General features: G+C 46.5%; 1 protein-coding gene across 3 annotated transcripts in view; it reads left to right on the forward strand.

Annotated features, from left to right (window-relative positions):
- The first annotated feature begins 5,267 nt into the window (after positions 1-5,267).
- Positions 5,268-19,759, forward strand: part of LOC133107934 (septin-4-like) — a 34,048-nt gene continuing 19,556 nt past the window's right edge. The window contains exons 1-4 of one of the 3 annotated variants that reach the window (XM_061217243.1): positions 17,281-17,829; positions 18,744-18,980; positions 19,299-19,395; positions 19,538-19,624. In XM_061217243.1, the coding sequence (XP_061073227.1) occupies positions 17,710-17,829; positions 18,744-18,980; positions 19,299-19,395; positions 19,538-19,624 (541 nt within the window). In that variant the 5' untranslated portion in view covers positions 17,281-17,709. Of the gene's footprint in view, positions 5,339-17,280; positions 17,830-18,743; positions 18,981-19,298; positions 19,396-19,537; positions 19,625-19,759 lie in introns of those variants that run through there. The other 2 variants (XM_061217245.1, XM_061217244.1) reach the window with 2 other exon arrangements.

Raw genomic sequence — 19,759 nt, forward strand, 5'->3', positions numbered from 1 at the left:
TGTCTAAAATTAATGGCCTCGTTCTAGTCCCTGATTATAGTATCATACACTGTTTATTATGTTTTTCTCAGACATTTGTCTCAAAGGTCATTCAAAATAGAATAGAATTAGGGCTATTCTGAAAATGTATTTTAAAGTGAAAATCCCAGATCTTGTTTAAAGTCTAATTTTGATTCTAATTCCCCCAGCACTGCTCATTGGCTGGGAGACAGAGACAGTTATACCCATCAGTAGATTAGATCCCTGTCTGGTCTGCTCTCCTGTGGTACACACTTCCCTGCACTAGGAAAACTAGGAACTTTCAAATGTTTCAATCGGAAATATCTAAGAAGTCCGATAAGGGGCTGTGACTGAATTTAACAGGAAGCCAAGGAAACTTCTAACAGGAAGTTTATGTTATCAGCAGTGTGCCATGCCAGACAAGCTACTGCAAGTGGAGCTGTTTGTTCTGCCATATGAAATGGATCTTACAGACGATAGAATATCACACACAGGTGTGTGTAGGGGAACCATATAAAACCACACACAGGTGTGTGTAGGGAAACCATACACAGCTGTGTGTAGGGAAACCATAGAATAGCAACATACAGTTGATTAGACTAAGCAGGAGACAATCCTCCCCTGGAGCAATGCAGGGTTAAGGGCCTTGCTCAAGGGCCTAACGGCTGTGCAGATCTTATTGTGGCTACACCGGGGATTGAACCACCGACCCTGTGGGTCCCAGTCATTTACCTTAACCACTACACTACACTCATGTACCTTAACCACTACACTACAGTCATGTACCTTAACATGTATACAGTACGCAGATCTTAAATTGGGGATCAGCAATCAAAATTCTGGCCAACCTGTCAGGGGAGTTTGAGAGGTAATAAATGATTTTAATAAAATAAATACAATTTAATAAAAAAGTATTAGATTTTTGTCACAAAAAGTGAAATTAAAAGCTTTTTAGCTGAGAAATATCTGAAGTATGAATTTTTCTCAATCTAATATTGAGCATGCTGAAATGAGCCCAACTAAAATATTTTGTATGCTCATCACTCGAGGGCTAAATTAGGAATATGCAGTAGAGTTCATTTTGGGCCGCAGTACACTGATTTATGAGTTATGAGTGACCAGCCTTCATTGGCAGTGTTTAATCCCTGCAGTAAGATTAGTCCCTATGGCTGCTCTGGGGCCTGACCTATGAGCCAGGAGTCCACACAGATTTGTGCATATTTGTGCATTCCACTGCAACTTTAACTTCGGTTTTAACTTTAGGGGAAAAGTGCATGCCTCTTTAGACCACACGCAGAGTGCAAAGCTACTGAGCTACTCAGCACTGCAGTGCCAACAGGTCACAGGTTTATTACCGGATCATGAAGGTTTGTTGCCTCATAATAATCTCATGGTGATGAGATATATATATATATATATAAGGGTAACTGTGGTGAAGCTTGGCCTGGGGCAGGAAACTGGTCTGGCCTGGCCTCTTTAGCCAGTGATAGAATCGCAAGGAACTTTGAATAAGTGGCTATTTTGAGACCGGCACATGTACGGTGACATATTTGACTAATGCAAATCCTCAGTACTTTAATGTAAATCCTCAGTACTTTAATGTAAATCTTCAGTACTTTAATGTAAATCCTCAGTACTTTAATGTAAATCTTCAGTACTTTAATGTAAATGCTAAGAGCTTTACTGATAGACTGTCCTCCATACGTTGAGGTTGAGACACGTAAACCTCATGTTTATGACTTAGCTCCCATCTCCTTACAGTGGAGGTTCCTTCTACATCACCTGGTTCCAGATCCTCTGGACATAAAGAGACGGCATGAAACCAAAACAGAGCATCCGTTTCCCCTGTATTGGCTTGCTGGCCTGCTGCCTTGCTGTTCACACTCATAACCACTAGAGGGCGATTGAAGAGGAAGTCTATCCCTGTCCTCTGAGGGTAGGGGGAGAGAGAGAGAGAGAGAGAGAGAGAGAGGGAGAGAGGGAGAGAGGGAGAGAGAGAGAGAGAGAGAGAGAGAGACTGTGTGTCTCCTGCTTAGTCTAATCAACTGTCTAATCACCTTGGGTAAAAGCGTCAGCTAAATGACATGGAATATAATGAGTGGGACTCATTCAGGAAGCACTCTGAGGTATTCATTCCCCAAAAGATGTTATTTCCTGAGAGAAATTAACAAAGCCTGAGAAAATATACAGTCTGATGTCTGATTTTTGTCTTGGGGAAATACAAAAGAAAAGCGATCAGATTGCATTTCTCTTGTCCTGTGGGGGTAATCCATCCATAAGATGAGCTCACTGTAAGCCTGACGGCTGTGTCCTCCTCACTTCAGTGAGCACGGGAGATTAAGGCAAGCCTCTTATCCCCCATCTTTACTGCAGAGCCAACTGCTGGAGCCTCAGTACTGCCACCATCACATACCACACCGCAACAGCTCCACATTATACCAGACCCTGTCAGAGTTCAAAGTTCAAGATCAGTGAGGCTGTATTCACCATAGATGTGCATATGTAATTAGACAGGAAGGCATCAGCCAACCGAAGCAGTGAGGCACCTGGAAGTAGGGCCCTGTGCACAAGACACTGAGCTATTTTGAAGGCAAAATTCAGTATCCAGCTTTGTAAATGGTAGTAATTCAGTATATATCCAGCTTTGTAAATGGTAGTAATTCAGCATATATCCAGCTGTGTAAATGGTAGTAATTCAGCATATATCCAGCTGTGTAAATGGTAGTAATTCAGCATATATCCAGCTGTGTAAATGGTAGTAATTCAGTATATATCCAGCTGTGTAAATGGTAGTAATTCAGCATATATCCAGCTGTGTAAATGATAGTAATTCAGCATATATCCAGCTGTGCAAATGGTAGTAATTCAGCATATATCCAGCTGTGTAAATGGTAGTAATTCAGCATATATCCAGCTGTGTAAATGGTAGTAATTCAGCATATATCCAGCTGTGTAAATGGAAGTAATTCAGCATATATCCAGCTGTGTAAATGGTAGTAATTCAGCATATATCCAGCTGTGTAAATGGTAGTAATTCAGTATATATCCAGCTGTGTAAATGGTAGTAATTCAGCATATATCCAGCTGTGTAAATGATAGTAATTCAGCATATATCCAGCTGTGCAAATGGTAGTAATTCAGCATATATCCAGCTGTGTAAATGGTAGTAATTCAGCATATATCCAGCTGTGTAAATGGTAGTAATTCAGCATATATCCAGCTGTGTAAATGGTAGTAATTCAGCATATATCCAGCTGTGTAAATGGTAGTAATTCAGCATATATCCAGCTGTGTAAATGGTAGTAATTCAGTATATATCCAGCTGTGTAAATGGTAGTAATTCAGCATATATCCAGCTGTGTAAATGGTAGTAATTCAGTATATATCCAGCTGTGTAAGAGAGCATAGCTGGGTGGAGCTACAGAGCTGGGCGGAGTTATGCAGCTGGGTGGAGTTACAGAGCTGGGGGGAGTTACAGAGCTGGGGGGGAGCTTCATTGCCCATTTCATGTGTGGAGATGGATGTGTTCTGTCTTTGTGCATGTGTGTGTGTAGTGTGTGCGTGTGCGTGAGCATGTGCGTGTGACAGAGTGAGAGTGAGAGTGAGAGTGAGAGTGAGAGTGAGAGTGTGTGTGAGCGTGAGCGAGAGTGTGTGTGCGTGTGTATGTGTGTTTGAGAGCACACTGGTATGTCTGTGTGTGCTGTACATCTGTCAGCTGAGTTGTATAAAGTGCTCTCACATTCCAGCACACAGCCACACATCTTTAGCCCACCCTGCTGTGTGCCTGTCACTGCCACCATGCCTTCCTCCACACACACACACTCACACACACACTCACACACACACTCACACACACACACACACTCACACACACACTCACACACACACACACTCACACACTCTCACACTCACACTCTCACACACACACACACACACACAAACACACACACACACACACTCTCACACTCACACACACACACACACACTCACACACACACTCACATACACACACACTCAGACACACAAACACAGACACAAACACACATACACGCACACACACACACACACACAGACACAGACACAAACACACACACACTCACACACACACAAACACACTCACACACACACACACTCACACAGACACACACTCACACACACACACACACACAGACACACATACACAGACACAAACACACATACACGCTCACACACACACACACAGACACACATACACAGACACATACACGCACACACTCACTCACACACACACACACACACACTCACACACACACAGACACACACACACACACAAACACACATGCACACATACACACACACACACACTCGCACACATTCACACACACACAAACACACATACACACACAGACACACACACAAACACACACACGTTCACACACAAACACATACATACACACACACATACACACACAGACACACACACGCAAACACACATACACACAGACATACACACACACAAACACACACACACACAAACACACATACACACACAGACATTCACACATGCAGGCACACAAACACACACAGGCACGCAGACACAAACACACATGCACACGCATGCAGGCAAACTCTCTTTAGCCGGATAGAGCATTAGTTCCACACACAGGCACATGCACACACACACACACACACACACACACTGTCTCTCTCTTTCTTTCTCTCTCTAGCAGGATAGAGCATTAGTTCCACACACAGGCACATACACACACACACACTCTGTCTCTCTCTAGCAGGATAGAGCGTTAGTTCCACACACAGGCACATACACACACACACACACTCTGTCTCTCTCTAGCAGGATAGAGCGTTAGTTCCACACACAGACTGGTACTGACTCTGAGTGATCTGTCCCAGCTCCCCTCCCCTCTTTCCCTCCCTGCCTCCCTCTCCCTGCTTCTCTCCCTCCTTCTCTTCTCATACTAGATCACATGATCACTATGAACAGATCTTGTGATCAGTATTAACCGATCACTAGATCATACTGTTAACATTAAGACATAAGACCTCATGATCACAAAACAAATCCCAGTAGGTTGTGGGGGGGAGGGGCGTGTGTCTGTGTGTGCGTGTGTGTGTGAGGGGGCGTGTGTGTGTGTGTGTTTGCTCCTAATACCGCATCATCTGTGAATGAAATGCAAAGCCTGCGTGTGTTGGGCTGTGGCAGGGGGGTGGGTTCAGCAGGAGGGGCGGGGTTGTGTAAAAGCTGTGGTCCAGTTAGGGGACAGGAGGGTTTATTCAGTTTCCCTGCACCTGAATGGAGGCAATGGCAGCAACCTGTGAAACAAACAGCGACGCAGAGGTATCTGTGTGTGTGTGGGTGTGTGTGTGTGCATGAGTTTGTTTGTGTTTCAGAGAGAGACAGAGAGAAAGTGTATCAGATGGGGAAAAGCAAGAGAAAAGCGTGTGTGCCCATGAGAGAGATGGAGAGAGGCAAAACAGTTTGAGTGTTTGAATGTGTGTGTGAGTGACTGTGCATGAGAGTGTTTGAATGTGTGTGTGAGAGACTATGCATGAGTGTTTGAATGTGTGTGTGAGAGACGTTTTAGGAGTATGAGATTATGAGGTTTTAGAGTGTGAGGTGAGGTGATTTTGTGTCTTTTCATGGCCTGTGCTATACAGTGCTTTGCAGAATGAAGTGCTATGCATAATGAAATATAAAACAATTATTGATTGAATTTAAATATTTAAAAATGTACTATAAAGATTAGTGAACAGTAAAAACTAAATCAGACAAATACTTGTTGTGAACACACTTCACCTTTAAAACTGCATCAATTCTCTTACACTGTCCTGCAGTTTTATAAGAGAATGGGCTGGTAGGCTGTTCCAATCATATTGGAGAACTTGCCACAGTTCTTTTGCAGAATTGCATCTGCCTCTCCAGGTAATCCCAGACAGCCTCGATCAAGTTTTTATCTGAGAGGTGGTCTACTACTTAATTTATTACTTTATTCAACAAACATAAAAAAATTTTGGAAAACACATTTTTGGAAATCTCAAATTTGTTGTTTTCTCCTAACACAGAAACAAACAAAAAAAGCACAAGACTTTTGCAATGTATTGTATATGCTAATATTGTGTATTTACTGTAAAGATGTGTCTGTTAGTGCTCTTTTGTCAGATTATTTATCTGACTGTGAGTGACCACTCTGTTCCAACAGTGTGTAGTGTCAGACTATCCTATGAGTCTGCTGCATGGTTAAGTTCAGTCTCTCTGCTGTTTGATTGCTTTTGCCTGAGCTGTGGGGTTAATCACTGTTCAGTCTCTCTGCAGTTAGATTACTTTTGCCTGAGCTGTGGGGTTAATCACTGTTCAGTCGTAAGATAGACTTATTTTAATGTTATCTCCTCCTCAAAGTGGTAGCCTTCAACTGGTTGAGTTATACTATGAATATAAACCACGGAGGTGTCATTGGATTCATGTCTACTTTTTCAGTAATTGTGCTAATCATAAGATTATGTTCTCTGCTATATTGGCCAAAAGTGATAGTTGTCTGTGAAATGAATGAATGTGGCATATTTATGTGTCCTGTGATGACGTGTTGTTTTGCATAATGTGCCTGATTGTGGATCCCCTATGGAGCTCCATGATGCAGGGCTGGTGAACAAAAGCATTAATGTTCTGTTTCAAACAAGGGCAGTATTCAAACAACTGATAGGCAGCCAGCATGTTGAAAAGGCTCATCCAAGCACACAGCATTCAACATCTGCATTATGTCATTCATGCACTCACTCACTCACTCACACACTCACTCACTCACTCACTCACTCACTCACTCATTCACTCATTCACTTACTCACTCACTCACTCACTCACTCACTAACTCACTCACACCCCAGCCATGGGAGAGTTCGGTGAAAAAGAGGAGCGAAGGATGGAAAAGGAAAAGGATACTCTAGTTTGTTTGAGGGACATGGTGAAGAAAAGGGTGGAGCAGTGATATGTCAGGTGAAGATAAAGTGTATGAATGTAAGTTCACTTAAACATGAACTAGCTGATCCAGGAGAATGTGTTTCTCACAAATTCTGACATGAGGAATGCCACTCTGCAATGCTAATTTCCTTTTTACTGTGAGGTCACATGTTTCTCTGTGAAGGCCTCGGTCACTCAGACTTTCCAGAGTGAATCCGTTAGTGCTGCACTTTCTCATTGATGACCAACACAGTATGGCATCATGACATACTCTGAGATACACAGAGACACAGTGAGATACAGAGACATAGTGAGACACAAAGATAAGTGTGAGACACAGAAACATAGTGAGAAACCCACAGAGACACAACAAGACAAAGAGACACCGTGAGACCCACAGAGGCACACAGTGAGACACACAAACACAGTTAGACACAGTGAGACCCACAGAGACACAGTGAGACACACAGAGACTGGGTGACACACAGAGATACAATGAGACAGAGAAGCATAGTGAGAGACACAGTGAAACCCACAGAGACACAGTTAGACACACAGACACGCAGTGAGATAGAGATACAATGTGAAACAGTGAGACAGACACCGTGAGACCCACAGAGACACAGTGTGACAAAGAGACGCAGTGAGACACGCAGACAGTGAGACAGACAGAGACAGACACACAGTGAGACACACAGACACAGTGAGACACGCACACAGTGAGACAGACAGAGACAGTGAGACATGCAGACACAGTGAGACACAATATATCTATCAAACTGTTTTGATACAACGCAAAATAATGGAATAATGGAAGGAACAACAATAAACAGCTTACATAGCCAAACAAAAGTAGTAATAAAACCATCCTAGCGAACACAACTCCAGTAATAATGAGACACACAATTGTGAGAACAAAAAAATAACATCAAAATAACCAGTGTCAGATAAAATAGTGTAAGTAATAACAGGGCCAAAGGATCTAGTGTAAAGGGAGAAAAGAATGGGACCAAGGACCAAGCCCTGAAGAACTCCTGTTGCAACCTGGAAGGAGCGACCAGAGGGGTAGAACTCAATAGATGATAGGGAGGGCAGGAGGATGGAGTGATCCACAGTGTCGAAGGCAGCAGAGAGGTCGGGAAGAATCAGAACAGGAGTGGGAGGCTGCTCACGCAGCATGTAGTGATTCTCTGACGGAGAGGAGTGCAGCCGTGAGACACACACAGACACAGTGAAACAGACAGAGACACAGTGAGACACAGTGAGACACAGTGAGACAGACAAGGACACAGTGAGACACACACAGACACAGTGAAACAGACAGAGACACAGTGAGACACAGTGAGACACACAGACACAGTGAGACACAGCGAGACAGACAGAGACACAGTGAGACACACAGAGACACAGTGAGACACACAAGAGCACACAGAGACACAGCGAGACAGACAGAGACACAGTGAGACACACACAGACACAGTGAAACAGACAGAGACACAGTGAGACACACAGAGACACAGTGAGACACACAAGAGCACACAGAGACACAGTGAGACACACAGAGACACAGTGAGACAGACACAGACACAGTGAGACAGACACAGAGAGACACATGAGCACACAGAGACACAGTGAGACAGACAGAGACACAGCAAGACACACACAGACACAGTGAGACAGACACAGACACAGTGAGACAGACAGAGACACAGTGAGACAGACAGAGACACAGTGAGACACACAGACACAGCGAGACACACAGACACAGTGAGACAGACACAGACACAGTGAGACACATGAGCACACAGAGACACAGTGAGACAGACAGAGACACAGCAAGACACACACAGACACAGTGAGACAGAGACACACAAGAGCACACAGACACAGTGAGACACACGAGCACACAGAGACAGTGAGACACACAGAGACACAGTGAGACACACAAGAGCACACAGAGACACAGCGAGACACACAGAGACACAGTGAGACAGACACAGACACAGTGAGACACACAGAGATACAGTGAGACAGACACAGTGAGACAGGCAGAGACACAGTGAGACACACACAGACACAGTGAGACAGACACAGTGAGACAGACAGAGACACACGAGCACACAGAGACACAGTGAGACACACAAACACAGTGAGACACATATAGACACAGTGAGACAGACACAGACACAGTGAGACAGACAGAGACACAGTGAGACAGACAGAGACACAGTGAGACACACAGACACAGCGAGACACACAGACACAGTGTGACAGACAGAGACACAGTGAGACACACAGAGATACAGAGAGACAGACAGAGACACAGCAAGACACACAAAAGCACACAGAGACACAGTGAGACAGACAGAGACACAGCAAGACACACAGAGACACAGTGAGACAGACAGAGACACACAAGAGCACACAGAGACACAGCGAGACAGACACAGTGAGACACACGAGCACACAGAGACAGTGAGACACACAGAGACACAGCGAGACACACAAGAGCACACAGAGACACAGCGAGACAGACATAGACACAGTGAGACAGACACAGACACAGTGAGACAGACATAGACACAGTGAGACAGACACAGACACAGTGAGACACATAGAGATACAGAGAGACAGACAGAGACACAGTGAGACACACAAGAGCACACACAGACACAGTGAGACAGACAGAGACACAGTGAGACACACAGACACAGTGAGACAGACACAGACACAGCGAGACACACAGACGCAGTGAGACAGACAGACACAGTGAGACACACAGAGACACAGTGAGACAGACAGGGACACAGTGAGACACACAAGCACACAGTGAGACAGACAGAGACACAGTGAGACACACAGAGACACAGTGAGACACAGACACAGTGAGACACCCAGAGATACAGTGAGACAGACACAGTGAGACAGGCAGAGACACAGTGAGACACACACAGACACAGTGAGACAGACAGAGACACACGAGCACACAGAGACACAGTGAGACACACAAACACAGTGAGACACACAAACACAGTGAGACACACAGAGACACAGTGAGACACACAAACACAGTGAGACACACAGAGACACAGCGAGACACACACAGACACAGACACAGTGAGACACACAGACACAGTGAGATAGACAGAGACACAGTGAGACACACGAGCACAGAGACACAGTGAGACAGAGACACAGTGAGACACACAGACACAGTGAGACAGACAGAGACACAGTGAGACAGACACAGACACAGTGAGACAGACAGACACAGCAAGACACACAAGAGCACACAGAGACACAGTGAGACAGACACAGTGAGACCGACAGACACAGCAAGACACACAAGAGCACACAGAGACACAGTGAGACAGACGGAGACACAGTGAGACACACAGACACAGTGAGACACACAGAGACACAGCGAGACACACAGAGACACAGCGAGACACACACAGACACAGACACAGTGAGACACACAGACACAGTGAGATAGACAGAGACACAGTGAGACACACGAGCACACAGAGACACAGTGAGACAGAGACACACAGACACAGTGAGACAGACAGAGACACAGTGAGACAGACACAGACACAGTGAGACAGACACAGCAAGACACACAAGAGCACACAGAGACACAGTGAGACAGACAGAGACACAGTGAGACACACAGACACAGTGAGACAGACAGAGACACAGTGAGACAGACACAGACACAGTGAGACAGACAAGGACACAGTGAGACACACAGAGACACAGAGAGACAGACAGAGACACAGCAAGACACACAAGAGCACACAGAGACACAGCAAGACACACAGAGACACAGTGAGACAGACACAGTGAGACAGACAAGGACACAGTGAGACACACAGACACAGTGAGACAGACAGAGACACAGTGAGAGACACAGTGAGACACACAAGAGCACACAGAGACACAGTGAGACAGACACAGACACAGTGAGACAGTCAAGGACACCGTGAGACACACAGACACAGTGAGACAGACAGAGACACAGTGAGACACACAGAGACACAGTGAGACACACAAGAGCACACAGAGACACAGTGAGACATACAGACACAGCGAGACACACAGAGACACAGTGAGACAGACACAGACACACAGAGACACAGTGAGACACACAGAGACACAGTGAGACACACAAGAGCACACAGAGACACAGTGAGACATACAGACACAGCAAGACACACAGAGACACAGTGAGACTCAGCAGTTTTAAGTGAAATGGATGTTGTGGAATTTTGTTCATGGGAGCCATTAAAATTAGCTGATTTTGAGTGAGTGAGACACCAGTTCACTGTGAGAAAGAGAGTGGCCAGAGCACAGCTTGTGCCTTTTTTGGGGAGGGGGGGGACTCTCTGCAGTAGTTTGGCTGCAGTCGCTCTGTGGTTTCCTGAATCCGGAGCGCTTGGTGTCAGGAATACCGATGAGGCTCTGTGCGTGTGGCACTATGCAGGGTGATGTAAACCCTGCTCTCTGTGTGCGTTTGTTCTGGTCTCATTGGCCTTCCTCCATTAGGGCTTGGCAGGATATTCACCCTGTATCTCCTGTCTCTAATAAAGACTCCAGAACAGGGATGTAATCCTTCAGCTGTCCATCCACATTGGCTGGGTCTGTGCTGCTCTCAGTTTTTAATATTGAAGATTATCATCTGCTTCACTGCTGCGGTGCATCTATCAGGGAAAATAAACCTCCACGTGCACATCTGGGCTGAGGGCAGCTGTGCAGACAGGGAAAAGCAGTGACTGTGAGAGGCTATGCTAACACACACAATGACTCTAAGAGGCTATGCTAACATACACAGTGACTCTGAGAGGCTATGCTAACACACACCGTGACTGTGAGTACATGCTAACACACACAGTGACTGTGAGAGGCTATGCTAACACACAGTGACTCTGAGAGGCTATGCTAACACACACCGTGACTGTGAGTACATGCTAACACACACAGTGCCTCTGAGAGGCTATGCTAACATGCACAGTAACTCTGAAAGGCTATGCTAACACACACAGTGACTGTTAGAGGCTATGCTAACACACACAGTGACTCTGAGAGGCTATGCTAACACACACAGTGACTGTGAGAGGCTATGCTAACACACAGTGACTGTGAGAGGCTATGCTAACACACACAGTGACTCTGAAAGGCTATGCTAACACACACAGTGACTGTTAGAGGCTATGCTAACACACACCTTGAGTCTGGGACTCTGAGAGGCTATGCTAACACACACAGTGACTGTGAGTACATGCTAACACACACAGTGACTCTGAGAGGTTATGCTAACACACACAGTGACTGTGAGAGGCTATGCTAACACACACAGTGACTCTGAAAGGCTATGCTAACATGCACAGTGACTGTTAGAGGCTATGCTAACACACACCTTGAGTCTGGGACTCTGAGAGACTATGATAACACACACAGTGACTGTGAGTACATGCTAACACACACAGTGACTCTGAAAGGCTATGCTAACACACACAGTGACTCTGAGAGGTTATGCTAACACACGCAGTGACTCTGAGAGGCTATGCTAACACACACAATGACTCTGAGAGGCTATGCTAACACACTGACAAACTGGGTGTTACCCTGTAGAGCAGAGTGAAGCTTTTTGGTCCAAATGGGCAGTTTGCTTTGCAGTATGCCACATAACAATAACACAAAAAATAACAACATAGGATCTACAAGTTATATTCTGCAAAAACACATAATAAATGACATTCTAAATTAAGAATGCATACAAACACCGTTCAGCTTTTCACTCCATACCACAATACTGTACGTACCATAGATGGTTGTCCTGATCTAAAATTATTTGCAGTTAGTTGATCTGTTTGAATAAAATTATGTGATCCTAAAATTGAAAATGCGAAGGTATGAGTGGAACTCTTGATATAGAAGATGTTCACCAACGATGCTGTGTGCTTTACGCCACAGTTGCGTATCATATAAATTAGGACTGTAGGTAAGCTCTTCTGTGTACATACAGGTGTGTGTGTGTGTGTGTGTGTGTGTGTGTGTGCGTATCTGTGTGTATATAGGTGTGTGTGTGTGTGTCTGTGTGTGCGTACATTGTGTAGGTGTGTGTGTATGTGTGTGTGTGTGTGCGTACATTGTGTAAGTGTGTGTGTATGTGCATGTATGCGTACGTATGTGCCGGTGCGTGTGAGTGTGCATACGTGCGTGTGTGTGCCGGTGTGTGTGAGTGTGCGTACGTGCGTGTGTGTCGGTGTGTGTGAGTGTGCGTACGTGTGTACGTGTGTGTGTGTGAGTGTGCGTACGTGCGTGTGTGCCGGTGTGTGTGAGTGTGCCTACGTGCGTGTGTGTGTGTGTGTGTGAGTGTGCGTACGTGCATGTGTGTGTGTGTGTGTGTGTGTGTGCATACGTGCGTGACCGGTGTGTGAGTGTGCGTGTGTGTGCCGGTGTGTGAGTGTGCGTACGTGTGTGTGTGTGTGTGTGTGTGTGCCGGTGTGTGTGAGTGTGCGTACGTGCATGTGTGTGTGTGTGAGTGTGTGTGCCGGTGTGTGAGTGTGCGTACGTGTGTGTGTGTGTGTGTGTGTGCCGGTGTGTGTGAGTGTGCGTACGTGCATGTGTGTGTGTGTGTGTGAGTGTGTGTGTGTGTGTGTGTGCCGGTGTGTGTGAGTGTGCGTACGTGCATGTGTGTGTGTGTGAGTGTGTGTGTGTGTGCATACGTGCGTGTGTGTGCCGGTGTGTGAGTGTGCGTACGTGCATGTGTGTGTGTGTGAGTGTGTGTGTGTGTGCATACGTGCGTGTGTGTGCCGGTGTGTGAGTGTGCGTACGTGTGTGTGTGTGTGTGTGTGTGAGTGTGTGTGTGTGTGAGTGTGTGTGTGTGTGTGTGAGTGTGTGTGTGTGTGAGTGTGTGTGTGTGTGTGTGTGAGTGTGTGTGTGTGTGTGTGTGTGAGTGTGTGTGTGTGTGTGTGTGAGAGTGTGTGTGTGTGTGTGTGTGAGTGTGTGTGTGTGTGTGTGTGTGTGTGTGTGAGTGTGTGTGTGTGTGTGAGTGTGTGTGTGTGTGTGTGAGTGTGTGTGTGTGTGTGTGTGTGTGTGTGTGTGTGTGTGTGTGTGTGTGTGTGTGTGTGTGAGTGTGTGTGTGTGTGTGAGTGTGCGTACGTGTGTGTGTGTGTGTGTGTGTGAGTGTGCCAGTGACGTGCGGTGAGGTCGGTGACTGGGTAGGCAAGGGATATTCTTAAACGAAATTCTCAAAGATATTAGGCCTAGTTAGACTTTTTAAATTAGGGGAGTCTCCGTCTCGCCTTTGCATAACAATAGCTCCGTTTGTTTGTATTTTTAGATAGCCACGGCTGGCACAAGCGGACGAGCGACGCCAGTCGCGGTTTGTTTCTAGCTTGATTCTTGTTTCTTTTCTCTTTTGTTCCTTTCATTAATTTGTCTTTTACCCTGGTACCCTGGTTAAACATCATGCTGTTTAACTGTAAAACCACTTCTCCGTGATAAGCCTGACGAGTTAATAGTTGCCAACCTAGTTAAGACCCATTTATGCTCTACGTTAAATACGCATACGGATCCGGACGGAGCGTTCTGTCCGTACTCTGAGTTCATTACGTGCGTACTTGTGCACGTTTTTTCAAAGCTTACGGATACGGAGGAAACGGAGCAGAGAGACATGAAGACGACTTTGTAAAAATGGTAATAATATGGGAAATAATTATGTTGCCATGTATTTAATGCTGTCTCCGCTTATGCCTATTTTAAGGTACATTATTGACTGGTGTTAAATAAAGCGGTCTGCTGGCCCGTTGGCTCTCCTTCCTGCCTCGTCTGTCTCTGTCTCCCGCGGACCCGGAAGTAGCGAGCCTGGCTGCTACAGTCTGTTATATTACGAAAATAGTTCACTGAAATGTGTTTCTGAAAACATTTGAAGCGAGAAATAAGCCATACAGTTGCTGAATCTGTCTTCATTTTAGATCGACAACAGTTCGTTTAAAAGTAGCCGGCTCCTAACCAGACGTTGTCTCTCTCCCTTGAGAAGAGCAAGCACGGAAAACAGTATAGCCTGCTATTGCTAGCTGAGTCACAAAGCCACTCTCTTCTTTCATACCACTCCTGATGGAAGGAGCGCACAATTTTCTGTCCCTTGCGTTGATGAAGTTCGGGAAGTGCTGGTGTCGGTCTGCCTTTTTTAATTAAATCCAACTTTTGTTGGAAATCCAACTAAAGTTGTGAAATTGTTGCATCGACATGTTTCTGACTGTGTTGTAGGTTCTAAGCACCTTGTGGTTTCGCGCCGTTATGGCTGGAAGCCTCGCGCAGATGACACATATGATGACACATATGATATGACACAGGTGACACGTCATCCAGGGTAGGCTTGCATGCGCGGATTCTGAAGTCTCCTGAATGAATGAATCCTCAGCAGGGTCGGCAGAAGAGCTCTTGCCTACCCTGCCATTGAAAGTAATGAGAGGCGGGGACGCGCGTGTTCCACTGAGAGTAACGAGAGGCGGGGACGCGCGTCTTCCACTACAATGAAACGGAGTGCTGCAGCATATCCTGTACAGCCTAGCGCCTCACGACATATTTTAATGCCGTTTTAGACATTTTGGGAATTTTGAGCAAAAAGAACAGGACCAATAAAACACATGAAATATTAGAAAAACTATTTCATTTACATGTAAAACATTTATTTTTATTTTTGTTTTGTTTAGTAATTTTGATTGGATTATCACAGGGTAGGCACTGCCTACCCTGCCTACCCTGACCGCACGTCCATGGAGTGTGCGTACGTGCGTGTGTGTTCGGGGGGTGAATAGTGTGAGTCTGCGGATGGGGGTGACTGGGCCCTGAGGCAGTGGGGCAGCTCGATGCGCTCAATGACAGGGCCTGATTAGAGGGGGGGTATAACAGCGAGGACAGGGCCTGGGGAAGGGGGTGGGGGTATAAAAGCGCAGAGTGCAGAGTTGCGTCCCTCAGAGGGAATGAGGCGCTGGCTGTGGAGAGGCAGGAAGGCGAGACTGTCCCATCTCATCAGAGGGTCCACAGGTGAGTCTCCCCTGCACTGCCAGGGCTCAGGCGTACGAGGCTGAGGGAGGGGCTCAGTGTGTCTCCCGCTCTTTCCTCTTAGTGCTCTCCTGCAGCTGTCATTTTGTATAAACTGTGAGTTTTTGGTGTTTAATCTGAGTGATTTTGGTAGCAAGCCAAATATTTGCCATAGTCTGCTGCTTATCCTTTTAAAGTTTTTAGCTGCTCCTCTGTTGCAATGTATGAAGCAATAGAGTGTGACAAAATGGGATCAAATCAGATGGAAAACTAGGAAGCACAGAAATCTGGGTGATCAGTTGTCCATTTGCTTAGGTTGCAGGCCGTGACAGAAAGTGAACAGACAGATGACTGGGCAGAATAGCTTGCTGGGTGAGATTTAAACTCTCACGCAGGTCTCACCCTCAGGACGGTTTCTGTCTTTTCTTTTTAATCCTTTATTTAACCAGGGGAGGTTTGTTAAGAACTTGTTGTCTTGTTGAACTTGCTGTCTTGCATTTAGGGCCTTACTCAAGGGCTCCATGGCAGGGTTCTTTTTTTGTTTAGGGACCCAACTTCATCTCTCCAGATGCAGGTCAGCATCCCTATAGCCCGGGTCTTGAACTAGTTGTCAGTCGAACACCCTAGAAGTAGGCTACCTTGTCACACCGTCTTATGAACGGTAAATAAATGCTTAAGTCTCTATGCATGTACTTCCCTGTAGGAAGTACAGGGAAGTATATGCATAGAGTTGATTTTTTCAGTATCTTTTTTTTATACTAGTCAGAGCTTCTCAGTGACACAATTGGAGGTTAATAGCCTTGGTTTAATTAAAGCTTTTGACATTATTCATAGAGTTAGGGGAAAGAGTGAAAGGCGAGTAATATAGGAGTGATAAAGGCTTGGGGTGTCGAGTGAGTGGTTATTGGTAGTTGAGAGGGCAGATATGTGCCAGCGTTGTAGAAGGTTGCCATGGCAGCCGGGGGAGTTATTGACCAGGCTGGGTATGTAGGCCAGGCCCCGGAGATTGAGGATTGATCCATGCCGTACCCTGGGAGCTAGAATCCAGGTCACAGGTCTGTAATCTGGGGCAGAGCCTGATGGCGCACTGATCTCTGGGTAATTACAGCAGTCCGCCGGGGGGCCTTGCATCAGGAGTCGGGATGCAGGGAACGAGGGGGATTGTAAACTACCCGCAGTCTTGCTTCTTTGGGCCTTTTCTCTGGATCAGAGGGATCATGTGAGATAGTTGAGGTGGAAGGATGAACTTCTCTTATCTAAATATGTTGTGTACAGTGCAGCTAATCATCAGCACCAAACATGGACTCAACAAAAGGATGTTTGTGTGTGAAATTGTCTTGACATTGACTCTGAAACATTGAAACAACAGTCATTATGCAATAAGTCTCAATACAGGGTTTATAGGTCAGGTATGGTATCACTCAGCAGTCTCACTTTCCAGATATTATTCCTCATAATAACAGCACTCTTTCCATGACCACTGGCGCCTCTGGACTTTTACTTTCAAAAGCTGAATCCAAGTGTTTTAATTTCAGTCATAATTCTTAGCTTTTTCTAACAATTTCATAATTTTCCTTTTCTCCTTTTAACTCCACCTGTCTGCTCCCCACCTGCCTACTCCATCCCCGCCCACTGTCCTGATTGGACGACCCCTGACCCTATTGACTCCACCCACGCCCCCTGTCTCTCACTTCCTGTTGGAGATGGCAGAGTGCACTGTAGCGCCTGTAGCCATGGAGGACTCTGACCACGAGGCTGACCTGCAGTCTGACTCCTCCGGCCCCGAGTCCCCTGAGCTCCATCACCACCCCCCAGGCCTGCAGGTATCAGTGCTGAGAGCGCCCCCCTGTGGCACAGGGCATTAGGGCAGCCTGTACCCTGGTTGCTAAGGTACATCACTGGGACCCGGAAGGTTGGTGGTTCAAGCCCTGGTGTGGCCACAATAAGATCCAGCTGTTAGGCCCTTGAGCAAAGCCCTTAACTCCACATTGCTCCAGGGGGGGATTGGCCCCTGCTTAGTGTAATCAACTATTAAATCAATCAATCAGCTAAATAACAAATTAGGTTCAATTAGGACTGTCCTAGGCCCAGGTATCAGTGTAGAGGAGAGTGCCCCCTAGTGATACGCACTGTAAGGCCCTGCCACTCTGGGAGAAAGGAGATAGAGTCATTACGAGCCTCACTGGCCTGTATCATCACTTCCTGCTCTAAGCAAACAACAGCTCCAAATCTGACCTACATGTGAGTCTGTTTCTACATAGTGAATCTAAAAGTTATGGAACATGGAATTTCAGCTCTGCTCTTACCCCACCCCTGCTGAATTCCTGCATGTCTGTAATGGGACAGCTGTCGGTCACTGATTGGGTGGGGCCAGGACACAGGGGTCATATGCCCTTTGACCCTGGTGAATGTCAGCAGGCATTGCCTGGAGGCATCCCTTCATAGTGTGGTTGTTTATGTTGTCTGGAGAACCAGGCTTACTGTCCGGATCTGACATTCAGCATTTCCGGTTATACTTAGCTGTGAGGGGAGAGTTGGCTGACACCGCAAAACATTGACACTACTAACACTCCTCCAGTATTCTGTGAACATCAACTCTTCTTTTTTTCTTCTTTCTCCTCATTCCATCCATTGCCCCCTTTAATTAACACCCCTCCCACCTGTGCTGCCCTGAACTGGCCCGCCCCCTCCTCTCAACTGACTCCGCCCCTCCCCACAACTGGCCCCGCCCCCCCAGTTCTGTAGCCAATCCAAGGATGAGTGGGAGGATTCCGAGCTGGAGCAGCTGATGCGGGACGGCCCAAAGGCGGGGCAGGAGTCGGCTGGGGGCCCACGTAGCCCCCCCCTCGCTTTCCTGCTCCCCCCCGTGGGAGGGAGCTTCCCAGGGGCTGTAGAGTTCTGCCTGCCCCCCCCCATCAGCCCCTCCCGGCCCAAGAGCCCCTGGGGCCGATTTGACCCCTACGACTGCACAGAGGTAACAGGTCCTGCTGGGCTGGGCCCTGCCTGTACCCCCCAAACTGAGTGGGGACCCCCCACCCAGATTCAGATCATAATATAGTGTCTAACCTCAAATCCAGGGTTCAGGGCCGTGTGCCTCTGCTCATGCATTCCTCTGTGTGTGTGTGTGTGTGTGTGTGTGTGTGTGTGTTCATGTGTGAGTCTGTGTGTGTGTGTGTGTGTGTGTGTGTAAGGTATTGGTGTGTGAATGTGTTGAACATCAACAGGACTGTACGATGAAGGATCAATCTCTATCTCTCTCTCTCTCTCTCTCTCTCTATTCTCTCTCTCTCAGGACAATGATAAGGAGTATGTGGGCTTTGCCACACTGCCAAACCAGGTACATCGGAAGTCTGTTAAGAAGGGCTTCGACTTCACACTAATGGTGTCAGGTGAGTTTGGGTCAACCAGCCGACCTGTTCTCCTTGACCCTTGAGCCTTAACCTTTAACCTATGATCTGAATTATCTCTCTCTCTCTCTTTCTCTCTCTCTCTCTCTCTCTCTCTCTCTCTATTTTTTCTCTGCTGTTGCAGGAGAGTCTGGTCTGGGGAAATCCACTTTGGTCCACAGTCTGTTCCTCACGGACCTCTATATTGACAGGAAACTGCTCACTGCTGAAGGTGTGCTACTGTCCTGTATGCTGGCCCTGAGAGGATATCACAGGGAAACCTCCACCAGTCAAAGGAAAATATACATCAGTCATCAAGGAAAACAGCTGTCAGTCTATGGAAAAAGGCTGTCAGTCTCAGATATAC

Source organism: Conger conger, chromosome 13 (assembly GCF_963514075.1).
Source record: "Conger conger chromosome 13, fConCon1.1, whole genome shotgun sequence".
In the NCBI taxonomy this organism is placed as follows: domain Eukaryota; kingdom Metazoa; phylum Chordata; class Actinopteri; order Anguilliformes; family Congridae; genus Conger; species Conger conger.